We start from the raw sequence: 19913 nt of genomic DNA, 5'->3' as shown, positions 1-19913 counted from the left end.
GTATGAGAGATTCATGGACAGCAGGGACATCTCAGATTGTCTGGAGGTGTAGACAATTATGTGCACTTGGCCAGGGCCCTCGTCAGGATGCCAGAGGAATGGGGCTGAGGCTCAGGAGAGCAGGCTTCATGCTCTGGAGGTCCTGGCTGTGTGGCCTTGAGAAGCTTTTCTCACCTGTCTACTTTTGTTTCCTTATTTGTGAAATACAAATGCTGCCCGGGCACACCTCATGGAAATGTCACAAAAATCCAGAATTTTTTACAGTGTGTATAGACCTTACTTCCTACCACACTCTCCAGAGTCTTCATAAATCCCCTATCATTCCTGCAGAAGGAACTGCACTAGCCACTCCTGTGTCCTGGTGGCAGAATATGGTAAAGATTCTACAGGTTGTTCTGAGAAAGCACATTTCTCTCCTCCAAAGAAACTGAAATATAAAGGGTTGACCCCAGCTCCCTATCCTCTATGCCAGGGTCTGACTCCTCAGGGTGTCCCTTCACACCTTCCCTGCCCCCCCTTAGGGGCACCTTGCATGCTGAAGAGCTGGGTTGAAGGCTAGGCCCTCTCTGCTGTCAGCCCTGCAGAACCGCACCCCCACCCCAAGTCCTGGCTGTCAGTCTTGCCCTCTGCAGGTGATTGCCTTAGAATGCAGATTCCCTGTGAGATGAAAATCTGTTAAATGACAACCTCTCTGTAAAAATGTGGCTGAGAGCTCGATCCTTCTGATAGCCAATTATAGGCAACAGCTCCAGGGAAACAGAAAAAGAAGAACACCATCATGACTGAGCAGCTAAGTGTATGTAATAGTCTGCCTGACCATTGAGAATCATTCTTTGTATGACCTACAAGGTACATAAAACAATCCCTTTGCATCATTATCCTCACCTGCTGTGGAGACCCCCACCCAGGCTGCTGTTCCTGGAAAAATAGACTAGCACAGAAATGGGGTCTCCTGGGATCAGACCTGCTTGGAGAATAGAATAAGCTGGCCACTATGGGGATGACCTAACACTGCCTCTTCCTGGCTGGTGACCCCACAACCTTTAACTGCTCCATCCCCCTCTATTCTGCATTCTTTATGGGTCAGAACAGCCCTGCTTGCCAGCATTGTGGTTGCTACATAAGACCACATGTATACTGACACAGGGCAGGTGTGCAACACAGGTTAGTGAATCTACATGTCACTTTGCAAATTAAGCCTTCCCCATTTGTGGCATTTCAAAAGCCTCAGGATGTTGGAATTAAACCTGTCCAAGGACTAGAAAGCTGGAGATAAACTGAAACTGTGAAGGGGCCTGATGCAAACATATTCAAATCACCAAATGGACAGGGCCCCCAAATCCTGTCCTCCAAGGGAGAGATAAGCTAATAGTGACTGCATACAGTCTCATTGTGGAGCATCTGCTGCATGCAGATACTGGGCACATATCATAAAAGCACCACATTGCTCCTTGATCTGGCAAAATGGGTTCCAGGTGGGAAACTGAGGCCCAGAGAGTTTCAGTATCTTGCCTATGGTCACATTGTGAGAAGACTCAGGATAAGTAAGAAGCCATATTTTCCCAGATATGCATAGTCCCTGATGCTGAATTATTCATTGTAATTGAGACATGAATTATTCATTGTGATGTCAGATCAAAGCTTAAGGTCATCAGGCTGTGGGCAGCAGGCAGTGGCAGAGATGGCCCTGTGACTCCCCAGCAGAACACCCACCTCATATGGCTATTCCCAAGCAACTGGCAGCCAGGACTACCATATTGAAGGGGATGATCTAAACAGGGGTTCTTGGTCTACTGGCAGCAATACAATGTCACTCAGCAACTGGCCATGTCACCTGACCAGGCTACAGGAATGAGATAGTGGAGGGAAGCTGCAAAGGAATGAACACGGTAACTACTAGGTGCCAGGCACTTTTATACGCATCACTTCATCTTCAGGAACTTTTCTGAGGTTATGAAAATTCAGGCACATGTGTGGTCAATCTCAAGCTCACCCAGCAAATAAGTAGCAGAGCATAGGTGTATCTCACTCCAAATCACGTGCTGTTTCCACCCTTATTTTATTATTTTTTTAATTAAGCTTATTGGGGTAACATTGGTTAATACAATTATATAATTTTCAGGTATACATTATCATTTGCCATCTGTATATTCTATTGTGTGTTTACCACCCAAAGTCCAGTTTCCTTCAGCTACCATATATTTGATTCCCTATACCCACTTCACCCTCCCCATAACCTCCTATATTTGACCCTCTTTACCCTGTCTACCTCCCCCTTCTTCCCCCACCCCACTAGTAACCACTACTCTATAGTCCTCTGGGAACCACTAGTCTATAGTCCATGTCCATGAGTCTCTGTTTGTCCTGTCATTTGTTGCTTTTAGATTTATATCTCACATATAAGTAATATCATTTGATTTTCAACTTTTTCTGTCTGGCTTATTTCACTTAGCATGATTATCTCAAGGTCCAACCATGTTGTTGCAAATGGCGGTATTTCATCTCTTCTTATGGCCGAGTAATATTCCATTGTATATATGTACCATGGCTTCTTTATCCAATCATCTATTGATGGACACATTGGTTGCTTCCATGTCCTGGCCACTGTGAATAATGCTTCTGTGAACAGCAGTGTGCAAATATCTTTACAGATATGGATTTTCAAATCTTTGGGGTAAATACCCAGTAGAGGGATTGCCGGATCGTATGGTATATCAATTGTTAGTGTTTTGAGGAACCTCCATAGTGTTTTCCATAGTGGCTGCACCAATGTGCAGTTCTACCAGCAGTGTGTGAGGGTTCCTTTTTCTCCTCATCTTCTCCAACGCTTGTTATTACTTGTCCTGTTGATAACAGCTATTCTAACAGGCGTGATGGTATCTCATTGTGGTTTTGATTTGCATTTCCCTAATAGCTAGCAATGTTGAGCATCTTTTCAATATTGTTGGCCATTTGTATGTCACCTTGGGAGAAGTGTCTGTTCAGGTCCTCCGTCCATTTCTTAATTGGATCATTTGGTTTTTGTCGTCATTGTTGAGTTGTATGAGTTGTTTGTATATTTTGGATATTAGGCCCTTATCGAAGGCATTGCTTGCAAATATATTTTCCCATTCAGATGGTTGTCTTTTTACCTAGTTGACGGTTTCTTTTGCTGAGCAGAAGCTTTTTAGTTTGATGTAGTCCCATTCATTTATTTTTGCTTTTACTTTCCTTGAATTTGAGGTCAAATTCATAAAATCCCATTAAGTCCAAAGTCCATGAATTTAGTTCCTATGTTTCTTTCTATGCAATTTATTGTTTCAGGTCTTATATTTAGGTCCTTAATACATTTTGAATTAATTTTGGTGTGTGGTGATAGACAACAGTCTAGTTTTATTCTTTTGCAGGTGGCTTTCCAATTTTCCCAGCACCATTTATTGATGAGGCTTTCCTTTCTCTACTGTATGGTTTTAGTACTTTTGTCAAAAATTATTTGCCCATATAAACATGGGTTTATTCTGGACTCTCGATTCTATTCTACTAGTCTGTGTGTATGTTTTTCTGCCAATACCATGCCGTTTTGATTATAGTTGCTTTGTAGTATAATTTGAAGTCAGGCAGAGTAACACATAGACTTAGTCTTTTTTCTCAGGATGACTTTGGCGATTCAGGGTCTTTTGTGCTTCCACACAAATCTGATAATTTTTTGTTTCATTTTTTTAAAAAAAGCTGATGGGATTTTGATGGGAATTGCATTAAATCTGTATAATGCTTTAGGTAATATGGTCATTTTGACTATGTTGATTTTTCCAATCCAAGAACATGGAATATCTTTCCATTTCTTTGTATCTTCGATTTCTCTCAATAGGATCTTATAGTTTTCATTACATAAGTCCTTCACATGTTCCGTTAGATTTATTTCTAGGTATTTTATTCTTTTTTTGCAATTGCAAAAGAAACTATTTTTTCCACTTCTTTTTCTGACACTTCATTTTTAGAGTATAGGAAAGCTATGGATTATTGAACATTGATTTTGTATCCAGAAACTTTACTTTGCTTATTGTTTCTAGAAGTGTTCTTGTGGAGTCTCTAGGGTTTTCTATATAGAGGATCATGTCATCCAAACCCAGATTTTTTTAATTGAAGAATATATACTGATGAAAGATAAAATAAAATTCTGATCATCCCATAGCCCTTGCTATTCTGTCTTATTAATGTAAGGAGGAGACAAGAGAACAAAAATGTTAAATCAAGCTACATTCAGAGACTGCAATATGCTGATCAGCCCTGTAGCCAGACCATGAGGAAACCTGTAGAACAATAGAAGACCTCTGCTTGGATTACTAACAACCCATTTTCCCACATCATGAAGGAAAAACTGAGTCTTTAAGTGGCCTCTACACAAAATAAAATCCTTCATTTTCTATGGCCAAAAACCATAGGGAACCTATGAATTAAAGGCTGGGAACTGCCAGCAGATCTTTCACACTATACACTTATCATTCTTCCCTGTATATCCATATCAAAGGAAAATGGACAAACAAAGTCTTTAAACTGTAACTCACAGGAACTAAACGATAGTCCCTCTCTATTTTTACTCTGTCCCTCTCAGTGCATTTACTCTGTCTCTCACTGTCCTTGTCTCTATTGTCTCTGTTCCTCAGAGTCTCTCTCAGGGTCTCTTACTCTCTTCCTTTGAAAAGAGACCATGCTCTGCCTATGGAATGTTACTCCTCTAATAAACTTTCCTTTTGCCTCTAACTTGGTATGTGCTTGATTTCTTTCTTATGCTCCACCAAGAACCTTCTCTCTCAGTGCAGGGCTTGAGTTCCCCGCCACTCAGGAGAATTTGCCCTGTCTTGTATCATTATGTTCAATTGTTGGCCTGACTCTCCCACACTTAGCTTCTTGAAGGCAAGGCTAGGACTCGTCTGTATCCATGCCCCATTTCCACTTCAGATGATGGTTGCTGGCTCAGCATGCATAGCTAGTAAATCCTGGGATGAAAAAATAAATAGATAATAGCACCTAGAGACTGGCCAGAGCAGCTGGGACAGGAGATCACAGCATTTGATCCTCATTGCCCACATCCAAACCTGAGTGCCTTCTGCTCTTCAGAGCAGGCCCACATCTCGCCTTCCACAGACACACACTAGCATGTCCATTACCCTTTCTCCACATGGTAGTCAGAGGAACTTTTTATTCATTCACTCACTGGAGTAGTCAGTAAACTTTCTTTTATTGGATTTTAGCATACTGGTAACACATTTGAAAAACCTCTTTAATCTACACCCATAGTTCTTTTCTGACCATTGTGTCCATCCCCATCCTGAAGCCTCCTAAAGGCTCCATAAAGCCTGGAAATCACCTGAGCTCCTGTCCCAGCCTGAGAAGCCTTGTGATCACTCCTGTCTACATGGCAGCTGCCCTGGCCACCCTCCTCTCTTCAGCTACCCTGCTCTGGCCCAGCCCAGTTGATTCCTCACTGTCTCCTCTGTCTGGAATGCTCCTCCCATGGCCAATCTTTTTAGCTTGTTCCTACCGCTGCTCTGGAGGCCACTCCTTTTCATCTTCCGTAGACTCACAGTCCAATCCATTGTATTACCCTGCTACTTCTTTTATACTTAGTTCACATTCGGAATTTATTTTGTCCATTTATTTAATTTTAAAAATTAATATATAACACTTTGTTCTTCTATTATCACTTTGAACTTTTTAAAATATATTTTTAAAATATAGAGAAGAATTAACAAATACTCAGGGACCTACTATCCAGAATTAACCAATTTTTTTATTTTGCCATATTTAGTTCCAATCATTTTTATATAATATTTTAACATTTTATATATACACAAATATATAATATATTGCATGTTTTATATAAAATATATATCAAGTATGAAATATACAATATATTATGTACATACATACAAAATATAAATATATATATTTTTAGACAACAAAACATTTTATTTACAGTTATAGTCCCCTTTGTCACTTACTATTTCCTTCTCTACCTCTTCTGGGGCAGCATCCACCTCGAATTGTCTTTATATTCCTCCTACCCATGTTTTTGAACTTTCACTGCAAATATATGGTCTACAAACTATATATAGTATTGATTTCTATGTTTGGTATCATACTGTAATTTTTTTCTGAGATCACATTTTTCACTCAATATTATAACTTCCAGGTCGACATTGTTGCCACACAGATCCAGTTCATTCTATGAAAAGATACTACAATATTCCATTCTCTGACCGTACCTCCATTTTTTATCCTTTACCTATTGTTGGAAATTCATACTATTTTCAGTATTACAAGCAGAGCAGTGAAGAGGATGCTAGATCAAGTCTCTATATGTGCACATGTGATGTTTCCCAAGAAGTGCAATTGCTCCATCATGAAGAATCGCACATCCATCTGAATTTTCCTTTTTCAAACAACACACAGTCTGGGTAGGGGTACCCTTCATTCTAAAAACAGAAAATAACACTGTGCACAGTCACATCCGAGGCCTGAACTCCTGTGGACAAACTGAAGGCATCCAGAGTTACACAGGGAACTGAGAAGGTGGGGGTTGAGGGAAGCACAGGGGGCATGGGTGGAGCCAGAGCATCTTAGCCCTGCCCTCTGTGGTCAGGAAGGAGGAGTCTATCACCAAGGGAAGCCTCAGGGGCAACATCCCAGCTGCACATCATTGCTCCACCATGAGGCTGTGTCAACAGGAGGGTGAGATAGAACACGCACAGGACAAAACCAAAGAAGATGGCATCTTTAAAAAGTCCCCACAAGTGCCAAGGGGATTCCCAGAGAGAGCGAGCTTCTATTTGACAGAGAGGATAAAGCAGGGGATATTAGGGGTCTGAGATGGTGCAGCTAGTGGGGAGGTTGAGGGGCCATGAGTAAACTGAAGAAAGGATGATGGAAAGAGTAGGTACAAGGGAACCAGCATCCCCAAGGCTGTAGACATGATTTAGATCCTAGATACGGAGTTACAAGCTGGTTAAGATAACATCTAACAATTTAACACTGCCATCTTATGGCAAAGCTCAGAGCAACTTATTTCTGAAGGAAAGAGAGAGGGGGGAAAAACCTGACTGGGCAAGAAACTGCAGGAAGGGAAAAGGGCTGTCCTGTCACAGCACTTTGCAGGCAGTATCCCCAGGGCAGCCTGCAGAGAGAGGCTGTGTGAGGCAGTAGTTACCATCATGGATTCTAGAGCTTGCTAGCTGTGCCCAGTCCTGGCACTGACCCTGCCTACAGGTCACTTTACCTCTCAGTGATGCTGGTTTCCCATCTGTGAGGTGAGGATCAGCACAGCCCCCATCCCGGGTAGCTATGAAGCTTCAGAGTGCTTGCTTCTCTCCATGCCCAGCGCCCCTCTATTGCTCACAGCACTCCTCTCCAAACCCACCCAGCCCTGTTGAACATAATACCCATGCCCAGGCTAAACATAATCTACCTTGTGCACCCCCTTGGAAACAGGTTGGAATTGGGGCAGGTGGGGTATGGTTAGAGCAATGATTGGCCAGGAGCAGCACATGGAAGGGCAAGTCACCAGCAGACCTGGGCTTGAGTCCTGGCCCTGTGTTCCCTGTGTAAGGTTTGGTTTTCCTTGGACTCAGTTTCCTCATCTGAAAATTGGAAATGCTCAAAGTTGTGAAAGTGACAGGTGGAAGGTATCTGTCCCTTTGCCAAACATGCCCTTCCCTCACCTGAGCCCCTCAAGAAGCAGCTCGGGTGATGAGCTTGCTTTGCTATATCCCCTGTACCTGATCCTATCCAAAGTCTCTTTCATCTCCCAGTTTCCTCTGAAATCAGTTTTCCTGCATCCTCTCAGTAGGAGACTGCCTTTGTCCTCAGACTCAACTGCCTTTGTGCCCTTCCTCCCACTCAGGAGTTGTTCCTGGCTTCTGCAATGCCTCTACTCTCCCACACCTGGAAGCACCTTTGAGGCTCAGTGGTCATGCTTCCCTGCTCTCCCCATTCTGTCCACTTCCTGCAGCCTCCCTTCAAAACTCTCAGTCTTTTCCTCTATGTGTCTGACTATATTAAGGAGAAGCGTGTTACTTTTTTTTCTCAGCTTTTTATTGTGATGCTATATATATAAAACATCTCAACAGTAAGCCAAGTTAGAGAAGAATTAATCTCAAAAATATCTGTCAATGTGTTTTATCTAATGGAGTAAAACCTAGCAAAATACATACAAGGACCACAAAGTTCTTGAGAAGTTTATGTCAGCAGAAACACTGCTATCTTATACTGGCAGTGACAGCGAAAGTACAAAATGAAAACTGGACCCTCAGATTTCTACTAGCAGGAAGCAAGCTGGTAGAACTACTCAGGAGCAAACATGTGCTGCTTTTCATAAAAAAGACATGATAAATGTTAATAGTTATTATTTTCTTCATGATTTTCAAATAAATTTAGAACAATATTTTAAAATTCTTTAAAATATAGTAATTGTAATTGCAGCTATAATTCATAATAATTATCAATTAATTTAGGATTAAATTACCTATGTAGAAAATTTTTAAACTCCATTTATGTAAATTCTGAAGCACTACGAATGTTGTATTACAGGTTTTGAAGATTTCCTATTAAGATTAATGAAACCTTAAAGGTCAAGAAAAAGTAAGAAAGAAGGAAAGAAAAACAAACAAAACAGTTCAGAGAGTATAAAAAATCAAGTACAAAAAAAAAAAAAAAAAAAAAAAAAAAAAAAAAAAAAGGGTGACCAAGAAAGAATCCAAAGGGCAGAGTCCAGAGTGGTGGAGAATTTCATTCTCAGGCCTTGATACCTAATCAAGTTTGCCAAAGAAGATATAAAAATGTATTTTCTGACAGTGGGGCAAAGGTATAGTGACCGCCATAACAAGAAGGTATCTTCAGACTAAAAGACAAAGCAGGCAATTCCATAGACTATAACAGAATGTATTATAGGGTAATTTACTTATAGGAAGATTTGGCCAAAGCAGACAGACAGCCCAACAGTTTTTCGAAAATTATTGTCTGTTATCAGACCCCTGTTATGGTACTTTTTTTCTGGTATTGGTTGGGTACTAATGATCGACAAGACAAAGGGACAAAGAATGCAGTAGCACCAGGGGCCATACCTCTTGGTGGTCTAATGATAGATGATTGCTTATAATCTATACTTTTACCAGTTTGATTTTTATCTTGGTTATCATGTCATTCCAGCTATTGCTAACATAAATATTTATGGCTACATTTTAAGGTGCACAGATAATCATCAATTAGAAAACTCTGACATGTTTGCTAAGGACAGTGAAGTTGGTCTAGGGTAAGAGCACGAAGCTTAAAAATGAAATAAAATCTAGGACACAGAGATTGAGCTCGTTTTGTTCACATCTATATCTATACATTTATGAACCAGTAACTTCTTTTATTTTCCATCCTGCCCTCACTTTTTGAACAGAAATATCTGTGACTGTTACCCCTGCATGTCCTACCATTGTGTGCTGGGAATGTTGGGTAGTAGTTTCTCTAGTTTCAGGGGTCTACAGATGGGGAAGAATTGTGTTTAAGAGCTCTATTTAATGGATTACAGCAAGAAACCTCATCCTCACCTGATTTAGAGGAGTTAGATGATGGGATTTGGGACTTCAAGCTGATGAGATAATGATATTTAGATTTAGATGATGATGTTGGTTCGCAAACTTGCCCCCATATATGGAGGGCACAGAAAGACAGAAGAGATAGGTGGCAGTTTTAATAAACAGAGGAATTTACATACAAGGCTTGTCTTGGGAAGCCAGAAGACAAATAGATCACATACCCACATGCCAGAATCTATACAGAGGCCTTACCTAGGTTCAGTCATATACTCCATCCAGATGATCTCAACAGTACCTTTCTTTCTCAAGACTATTCTTGGAATAGTTCCCACTGTGGGGACAGTGGGCACTGTACATTCCAAGGACGGGGAAGAGTGAGGAGCCTCCAGTTGCCGGGGTCCAGCCCAGGGGTCAATCGGTGGTTATGTCTTATGGACGACTTCCTCGAATAGATGAGACTTTGAATTTTGAGTTGATACTGTAATGAAAGGAAACTTGGGAACCTTGGGATGTAGTGGATAATCTTGCATTTGAGAAAGACATTAGTCATTAGAGGGCAGAGGTTGGACCCTTTCTCTATGACCCATACCATTGTGTAAATCCCTGCTGCTGAGTGGAGGTGAGATCTGTGAGTATGATGAGCTATCCACTCCTTGATTATGTTATGCATGAGTGAGCTTAGGAAAGCCTGACCTAATCACAGGAGGTGGTATAGTGCATCGAATCTTGAAAATATGTTGGCAGTATTTGGTGACATTATATAAGCACCTGACCTCTGACCACTAATGTATATTTCTGGACATATGCCATAACTTCCCTGATGTCTCTGCCGTCAAACTGGATCCCTGGATAGGGATGTGTTCTCTGCTTCTCCCATCAGCCTGCAGGTAACTCCTTGCAGGGCCGTCAGGGTCTAGATCAGGGAACCCCCACCCTCACCCTCCGGGAGGCGGTTTCCCAGCTGCCACTGCGCGACTGCGCAGTGCTGTGAGCTCTGTCTGATGGCGAGGGATTCGGTGGGGGGTCCAGGCCCGGGTTGGTGGGCGGCCTGTGGTCTGGCAGTGGCCCTGCTTTGGCTACGCCCCCTGCTGCTACATGCACAGCCCTCCGCAGCCACCAAGAACAGTGAGTGGGCAGCCGGGACCAGGGAGACCAGGTGGCCCATCTCTATCATGTCCCTCCCTCGCCTGGTCCTTTCTTTACCTGGCCGGGTCAGGCGTTAGGGTTCCTGGGTTCCTGGGAGGCATAGGAGGTGGGACCAGAGAGGGCAGAGGCTGAGGAGACCAGGGCACTCCCTCTTACCTGTGGCTGTTTCCTACTGTATCTCAGTTTCCTAGTCCAGAGGCTGAGGTCCTGCATGGGCATGTCCCTTTTGGCCCCCACACTCCCTTCATTCAAGAATGGGAAGTACTATTTCAGGGGGTTGTCAAGCAAAGTATATCCAAAGTATGTTCCAGGATCTCTAGAATATTGGACTGAGGTGGGAGGGGTGCAATCACTTCATCATCAGTGGCCCTGAGCAAACAACATCCCTTTGTAAACTCAGTTTCTGGGACTTCCAAGAGCGGTGTGTGTTACTTAAGTGAATTAAGGTGTTAGGGAAGGACCTGGGGCAGTGCCACTGCCCAGCCAGGACCTCCACCCACTGTTGTGCTGATGTGCACTTCCCTGGCTGCCCCACTTCTCCTCCTTCTCCTCCTCCAGACCCACAGGCTGCTTCCTTAGCACTACCATCACCAATGAAGCTAGGCGGCCCTTTGTCAGACCATGCCATTTCACCCTAGGCCTTGGATTTCCCAGCTGTGAAGTGAGAGGAGTGGCCATGGTGACCCTAGGTCCTGTTGATGCTGACATTTGGAGGCAGCAAGGCTGGTGTCCATACATAGGTGCCTCATGGCTGGGATTGTCTCCACAGTGTGTGGGAAGCCTGCAGTGACCGGGAAGATCTTCGGTGGCAAGAACTCACCTGACCTGCGGTGGCCATGGCAGGCCAGCCTGCTCTACCATGGCAGGCACATCTGTGGAGCAGCTCTCATTGATGTCTTCTGGGTGATCTCAGCTGCCCACTGTTTCCAAAAGTATGTCTTTCCACAGGCCCACCTGTTGGGGGTGGAGTGGGTAGGAGAAGGAGCACAAGATGGGCAGAGCCTAAGCGGGTGAATAGGGTCACAGATCTTTTTTCTAGGCTTGGTTTTGGGGTAGTTTGCTGCCACCAGGTGTCTCTGTGTGCTGTTGCCCCTGCCCAGATAGCAGTCCCCTCTACCTGGAATGTCATCCCTGCTCACCACCTGACTCCAGTCTCCTGAGTGTTTAAGTCATATCTCCCAGGACAGAGGCCAATTACCTCATCTCTCCCTCTGGATATGCCCCCTTCCACCCATTCCTCACACTGTGGTAATATTTACCAAGATGATGTGGCATCTCAGCTACATGTACATTACTTTTAAACAGCTAAATGGAAATTAACTCTAATTACAATTATCAATAAATACTGGAAAACAGACTTTAGTTCCAAAGTAATTGCCTCCAATCCACTCTTTATCCTCCCTACATTTTAGGAATCTAAATCCTGTTTCCAGTCAAGGTGAACTCTTATTTCTGCATCTTGCCCAGCTCTAAATAGTCCAACAAGATCCCAGTGGCCCTCAATTCTCTTTATGCAAATTGTAGTGTCCTTTGCCACATACGTGGCACAAGCTTCAGGCTTTAAGTCAGAGCAATAGTCCTAGGGATCCTGCTTCCCAAGGCTGGGGGAGGGGAACATTGATCAGGTCCCAGTGTGGACAAGCATTTTGCCTCCTTCCAGACACGCTGTCTCCAGCACAACTGCCAGAGGCTTCTGTGGGTCCTGATCACCTGCACACTTGACGTTCCTCTCTGGAGGTGTGCTGGGACTCTGCATTTCTAACCAGCACTGGCTTTTCCTTTTATTCTGTAGAACTATGTGCCTAAGAAGAGCTGTGGTCACCACCATCCCCACAGGCCAGAGTGAGGAATGAAACAAGTGGCCTCTGTCCTAGTAGATGTGTGTAGACAGTCAGTAAAGTATGCTGCTCCTTGGGTATATTCTGGGCTTACTCTGTGCCCAGAGGAAGTGGGGAGGACATCATGCTCCACATTGTGAGGCCAGAGCTGCTGGTGTCACCTGGCTTTGAGTCTCCACTTGAGTTCTATTCATTTATTCAACACCCCTGGGTGCCAGGACCTATGAGAAGCCCACTGTGGGGGTGTAGAGATGCAAGACCCACATTGATACTTCTCATCCTACCAGCAAAGCAAGACACAGTCCAGCTACTGTGATGCAGGATGGAGAGAACAGAATTTGTGAGAGGTTAGATTTGTGTCAGGGGTGGCACTGTGGGTAACATCAGAGGAGGGGCCTTATGGGAAAAGAATTCAATCTGGTAGGGGACAGCACAGGCAGGACATGTGGGTTGGAAAGTTGCTCATGTTCCAGAAACAAGGAACAGTTCCATGCACTCCTCTATTTACTCCAAAAAGATTTGTTGAGTGCCTGTCACCAAATGGGGACCAGTCTTTTGAGAAGTTGGTATGTGAGGACTGGAAAGGAGGGGGACAGATCATTCTGGTCTGGAAAATGGGGTCTTTGAGAATCACTCAGGCCATGGGACCTTCCAAGGATTCTGGTCAGAGCTGGGAATGAGCCAAATCTCCTCTCCTCTAAAACGAAGGGGTATAGCTTAATGTACCCCAATGTTTCTTTCCAGCACTAAAATTCTTTTCTCCTTTGATTCCGGGGCATGCTGGGAAAGCCATCAGAAACTTTCAAAGGACAAATGTCCTATGGACAGCAATCAAACCCACCTTAAGAGAATATTAGGATGGGAGGAGAGAAAAACCTCGGGGATAATGGTGGGGTCTGATTATTAACCAGGGGCGTGGTGGGTGGGGATAGGCAGTCAGAGTGCTGGCCCAGCACTCAAAGGAGATGATAACACGCCCTCCCCACAACAGGTCCCATGAACCATCTGACTACAAGATCCTGCTAGGGTACCATAAGCTACAACATCCCACTGAGCACAGCCTGCAGATGACAGTGAATCGAGTCATTGTTCACAGTGATTTTAACAGGAGCTACTTCATGGGAAGTGACATCGCGTTGTTGCAACTGCATCTGTCTGTGAATTTTACTTCCCACATCCTCCCTGCCTGCCTCCCAGAGCCAACTACAGTCTTACCCTCTCACACCTCCTGCTGGATAACCGGCTGGGGAATGGTCACTGAGGACGGTGAGCAGAGCCCTTCCAGCTCTGATAGCATGCCCTTCTAAAGCAAGTTTCCTTCAGTTCGTGGTTCAAAAAAACATAAGCATTTCTAATTTGGGGATTCAGGAACTTGGGGTCTTTGGCTCTGAGCCATTCAGGATTCTACCTTGATTCCCAGGTCCTGCTTGGGTCAGGGCCCTTCAGAGTTTCCTTTATCAAACACTCCATGAGCTCCCACTGCCATGGAAGTTACTTCGGGGCAGCAGTAAGGAAATGAAGCAAGCCTGCTCTCTGGCCTAGGAGGTGATATTGGAGCATTTATGTCTTAAGAACATTTACCTCTGTGAACCTCACTTTTCTTTTCTCTAACTCAAGTAAAACTCACCCATTCTACAAGCTTGCTGGACTTGTATATTCCAGAGGAGAAATGTAGGGCAGATTTTTGCACAAGAGTAAATGCTTTTGAATTATGAAAATATAACATTGAGTGAAAAAAATAGAATGCAAATTTGACATGATTTGTAGTGTCATGATCCGGCAGAGTATCTCGGTGGAGGCGTTTGGGCAGCTTTTTCTTTGCTGTGCAGGCCAGTGCCAGCATCCCTGCTCCTGGCCATGAAATGTCAGTCGCACTGCCTAATCTTGAAAACAGCCAACTCTGCAACATTTCCAAAGATACCCTCTTGGGATGGACTGCCACTCATTAAAAACCACTGGCAGAGCAAGAAAGATTCTCTAAGGTGGGTCAGAGGGTAGGAGTTGGGGCATGAAGGGAAGTTATAGATTACAGCAGCCACCAGAACAGGGAGCAGCTACCATCAAAGAGAGGGCCTAAAGCTGTCCTCCTTCCTCTGCAACCTCCCTGACTGCAGTCGTTGGGCCTGGGCTGCCTCTAACAACATGTTAGAGCACTCCATAGGAGTGCGCCATCACTGTAATACTGTGCTGCCATGCGAGGACACCAGGTCAGATCTGTGAGCGATATATAGAATCTACCTGGAAGATGTTTACACACAAAATGCTCCTTAGGCAAGGCCATGCCTTATTTGTCATACCACTCAACCCCAGCTGGCATCTGTTAGGGGACTCCCAGCTTCCACCCTCTGTGCCTCTACTTCTGTCTCCACATAGCAACCAGATTAATCTTAAAATATAAGTAAACCCTTCAATGGTTTCCCAGTGTACTTAGAATGAAATCCAGAGCAAATCCTGGTGAGGAGGCCCTACTTGCTCTGGACTCTACTAGGACTTTGCCTCATTTTTTCACCCCCATCTTCCACCCCATTGCAGCCACATTCACCTCCTTCCTGGTCAGCATGTCCTTCACTTTTGCTCTCTTGTCTGCCCTGACATCTTTTCCCTTCATCTTTGCATGTTCTCTGAGAGGCTTCCCCAATCCTGTCAGTTAGAATTGGTGGCATTTCCTTTAGCAGATAGATTAGGGAGGGAGCTGACTTCTCTCCCTGGCTCCATCCCACATCTGACCCCACAACCAACCACCCCTCCTGCAGAGTTGCTGGCTCCACCCTTACAACTGCAGGAAGGAGAGGTCGGCATCATGGACAACAACGTCTGTAAAATGTATTTCCAAGGGCCAGACTCCAGCAGCAGTCAATATTCTTTACATGAGGATATGCTGTGCGCCGGGGACCTCATAACAGGAAAGTCTATCTGCCGAGTAAGTGAGACTGACTTTGTGTTTCCAGCTGGGGCTCAGGCTTCCTCTCTCATGAGGCATCTGTCCCCTCTCCCTCTGTGTCTTCTCTGGACCCTGCCTCAGCCCCTGACCTCCAATTCCTAAGCCCACCCAAGCCTGAAGTGTCAGAGTGAAAAGACAGAAGCCCCAAAGAACCCACTCCATCTGTTTTCCTCATTTTTAAAAAAGCTTTGAAGTATAGTGTCCATAGGAAAGGGCACCATTGACAAGTGTGCCATCTGATGTGTTTTTAGAAATTGACACACTTATGGAACCAGCACCCAAAGGATCCTCCTTATACTTCCTTCCTATCATTAACTCCCCGAAAATAGCCCTGGCCTGTCTTCTAAAGCACTGTAGATTAGTGTCAGGACTTCTATAAATGGAATCATACAGGATACACTCTCATCTGGTCTCTTTCAGTCAGCTTTATGTGTATGAGATTTACCCATTTTGTGTGTGGTTTATATTTATCTTATGTGGAATAGTATTCCGTTGTGTGACTATACCATCATTTTATTTATACATTCTAATGTTGGTGGCATTTGGGTAGTTTCTGCTTGAGACCATTACAAATAGCATTGCTGTGCACATGGGTTCACAGTTTGGTTCACACTGTCCCATAAGATAAGCACATGTTCCTCTCATAGATATGAGAGAGCAGCTTTCCAACCTGCGCGAACCTATTTGAATTCCCACAGCTGTGGGTAGAAGTTCAGTTTGCTCTACGTTGCCTCCAGTATTTGATATTGTCCACCATTTTCATTTTAATCGCATGTGATTTTTAATTTGCACTTCTCTAGTGAATAAGATAAGCATTTTTTCATGTGTATTGCCTTTTTTGTAAAATGTCTATTCAAGTTTTTTGCCAGTATTTCTACGGGGTTGTCTGTCTTTCATATCTAATTGGCTATGAGTACATTATGGATGTGTACATTACAAATGTCTTCTCTCACTCTGTGTAACTCTTCTATTTTATGGTAGAGAAACTGAGGTCCAGAGAGGGAGGAAGATAGCCCAAGGTAAGGTAGCGAGTCCACAGTCAAACTTAGAGAAGCCATACCCTCTTCTGGAGCTGGAGCTGCCACAGGCTTTCTCCTACAGCCAGCCTCCTCTCCCTCTCTTGTACCTTCTTTCTAGCTCTTTCTCTCTCTCCTTGGCCATCCCCAAACAGCTCATAAACATACTGCTATGACTCCCATCTTAAAATGCCCTATATGTACCTTCTCTCCTCTCAAAACCTCTGCCCACCACCCTGATTCTCAGCCCATCTTCCTAGCTGGGCTCACTCCAGAGCTATCGGCAGTTGCCCTCTCTTGCTTCATCACTTTTCTTTCTCACATCAGCCCACTCCATCAGATTTTGTGCCTGCCATTCCTCCAAAGCACTTTTATCTAGATAACCAGAGACCCTGTCTCACAGGGCTGCTGTCCAACCTCAGACCTCCTCCCACTTGATGCTCAGCAGCACACCCTGCAGCACGTCCCTCAAACTCCCAGGGCAGCCCATCCTGTGTCTCCTGCTCTCCTACTCCTTGTTCTGACCTCTGCACACCAAGGACCCACCACTCAGCACTCTGCTTTTCTTGCCTTGCTCCATTTTTTCCTTAGATGGAGAGATAGGGTCAGAAATAGCAAATCCTGGGCCTCACCATTTCTTGCCTGTCTCTATAACCCTTTCTGCTGCAGTCATGTGACTGGTCTCCCCATGCTGATTCATGCCCTGCTACTGGCCATGCTCCACCCAGTCCAAGAACCATCCTACTGTCCTTTTAGAATCTGTATCTGGTCATATCACTTCCCTGTTAAGTGTCCTTTGGTGTTCCCTTCACACACACACACACACACACACACACACACATTGCTGATGAGGGATGGATGGCCCTTCCACTCCTCGGCCTCACCCATGCCAAACACGTTGGCCACCTCTGCCTGCATCTTCTGAGTCAGGCCTTGCTCATACCTCCAGTCTTGGCTCAGAGGAGCTCTTGATGGCCTGGTTAGAGCAGCCCTTCCCAATCACTTCTCATCCCCTGGGAGTTTCTATTCCACATTTCGCATCTGCTGACATGTGTGATATATTGTCTGTGTCTGTGTTGCATGTCACCTCAGTGTGTCCTGCACACACAGAGTGCTCAGTCTCAACAGAAGGCTAGAGGGTGCTGAGTTTCTTTGGTCCCCATTTTTTGGCCTATAAGATGGAAGCATTATGCCCCATGGTGGCAGGTACCTAACTGCCTTGGAGTCCTGTACTCAAAGCCCACAGCATTCTTCTGGGAACCTCCTGGGTTGCCCTGCAATTCTCACCACCTCACTAGCCTGAGCACAGGCATTACCTATTTTCTTCTGAGTACATCTAACAGCTTAGTGTTTTCTAAAGAAGCTCAACCAAGAAATTGAAGAAAAACTAGAGACCTTAATAAGTCAAAAACAAAGGCCTAAGTAGGATGCAGTACTGGGCCTCAGTATTTAGCCAGAGGCTTGCCACAAGCTGCCCCAGGGGACCTCAGGTAGTACTTTCTCCCACGAAGGATTGGCAGGGCAGAGGGCTGGCATCTGGTGCATGGGGCCCCATGTGTATTCTTACAAGTCTATGGTGGCTAGCCTGGAGGGATGTTTAGGGTCTCCTCCAAAGCTTTGTGAAATGGCTCCAGGGCCCCACCCTTGAGATTTTCATCCAGAAGATCTGCAGCGGGACCCCATGTCTAGACTTTTCAAATTGCCCAAGTGATTCTGATGAGAACTTACAGCCCCAACTTGACACAAAGCCTCCTAAAGTCCACTTTGGTGGACGATAAATGTAGTTTCTTCACACTGCCTAAACAATATCTGTCACTCTCTGTCTTGGTTCCCATGACTTATGCACTCTTTTTCCTCAGGGAGATTCTGGGGGTCCCCTCGTCTGCAGGCTGAACAATACCTGGTTTCTGATGGGGCTGTCCAGCTGGAGCTTGGCCTGCCGAGCGCCTGTAAGCCCCAGTGTCTTCACCAAGCTCACCTACTTCTCCAGCTGGATCCTTGAGAAGCAGACAACCACACCCAATCCTGATCCTGCTTCTGCTCCTCCTCAGGGCAAACCTCCTACTTTGAGTGACGTTACTTCTCTGGGCACTGTCCACAAGCCCAGTATATGCACAATCCTGTTGTTTTCACAGATCTTCCTCCTGCTGCTGCTTTTTCTCAATGCTCTGTGATAGACTCCATATGCCCCTCCTGGTCCTCCCCCAACAAACCTGCCTGCACTAGTGCCAGTGGCTCTGAGGTCTCCTAAAATGTATCCATCTCTGAGTCCTCCTGTCCATTTGAGGCATGCTCTAAGCCTGACAAAATAAAAATAATTGAACAAGCTTCCTGCTCCTATTTCTGACCCATCAGGAACACCTCCTACCCCCACCCCACTGGGCTCCTCAGTACAGAAAGTTCTCCTTCTTCCCTGGGCTGGGGTGGAGAAAAACAGGGACATCAAGGGGCTGGCTGGCCACATGGAGATGAGTCACTGTCCTCAGGAAGTCTTCTAGAAGAGCTGGCAGACTTGGGGGCCAAGTTCTCACACCACAGAGGAAGTGGCATGTCCTGGGGCCTACGGGGTACTGATGGCCAATGTAATGGGGATAGTGTCCTCCTAGAAATGGATGATTTGCCCTGAGCTAGGATAAAGAAGGATCTTCCAGGCTCACAGGTCACAGAAGCTCTGCTTGAAAGGCTCTATTTGAAGTATACTGTGAAGAGCCCTGGCCACCAGACTGAGGTCCAAAGACTTAATCCAGTAGTCCTCAGAGCTCTACTCCAAGAATAAGTTCTCAACCTATCCCCCCCTAGCCACATCCTTGTCCTCCCCCAGTCTCCAGAGGACTGGCCTACCACCCACTGTGGACTTGCCATAACCTGTGGTGCTTGTCTTAGTTGAGCCAGTACTTGTTGGCCTAGCACTGAACCCATAAACCATGTCCTAAGCTGCCCCCTGCAAACATGTCTGGGTCACAGAATCTTAACTAGTTAGCGGAACTTTCACTAAGGACTCATAAACACAGCCCCCAGCTGAACCTTTGATGATCTGGGAGCAGTCCTCAGTGATTACAGGTCCACTGTGTCCAAATTGCCATCAGGTGTTCTGTGCAAATTCTTTCTATTCCTGTTGTCACCAGTAGGTGAGAATGGATGAAGTCACATGCACATGGTCATTAGAATCTTGCTGGCTTTAAGCCTTCCGCCCTTCATGCAGAGATTTCCTTCTCAGTTTACCAGTGTTTGGAAGTGAAAAGAAAAGCATTCTTTCCCTGATAGTAGCATCAGATGTGAGATTTCGCAGCAGGGTGCTGGGCCCTGAGGGGCTAGGGGTCAGCACTCGGTCAGTTCAGATTTAAAGCATTTAGCCACCCACTATTCCTAGAATGACCACTTTCCTTCAACCTATGGTAGCCCTCATGCTGGC

At 45.0% G+C, this 19913-nt stretch overlaps 1 protein-coding gene across 1 annotated transcript; it reads left to right on the top strand.

Annotated features, from left to right (window-relative positions):
• Positions 1-11453: 11453 nt before the first annotated feature.
• On the top strand, positions 11454-18675 carry LOC120607175 (serine protease 40). The gene is made up of 4 exons (XM_039868799.1): positions 11454-11638; positions 13536-13810; positions 15298-15464; positions 18361-18675. The coding sequence occupies exons 1-4, from the start codon at positions 11454-11456 to the stop codon at positions 18673-18675; spliced, it is 942 nt and encodes a 313-aa protein (XP_039724733.1).
• Positions 18676-19913: the final 1238 nt, after the last annotated feature.

Source organism: Pteropus medius, unplaced genomic scaffold, assembly GCF_902729225.1.
Source record: "Pteropus medius unplaced genomic scaffold, Ma_sr-lr_union100, whole genome shotgun sequence".
Classification (NCBI taxonomy): Eukaryota; Metazoa; Chordata; class Mammalia; order Chiroptera; family Pteropodidae; genus Pteropus; species Pteropus medius.
Note: the sequence above shows the minus strand (reverse complement) of the source record. Positions and strands in the feature narration are given on the sequence as shown.

What these genes read in the sequence shown, in the direction of transcription:
- LOC120607175 (XM_039868799.1), top strand. Translation starts at nt 11,454, where the DNA reads ATGGCTGGGATTGTCTCCACAGTGTGTGGGAAGCCTGCAGTGACCGGG. An exon ending in GCTGCCCACTGTTTCCAAAA is followed by an intron (nt 11,639 to 13,535) that starts GTATGTCTTTCC and finishes TCCCCACAACAG; the next exon opens with GTCCCATGAACCATCTGACT. An exon ending in CAGGAAAGTCTATCTGCCGA is followed by an intron (nt 15,465 to 18,360) that starts GTAAGTGAGACT and finishes CTTTTTCCTCAG; the next exon opens with GGAGATTCTGGGGGTCCCCT.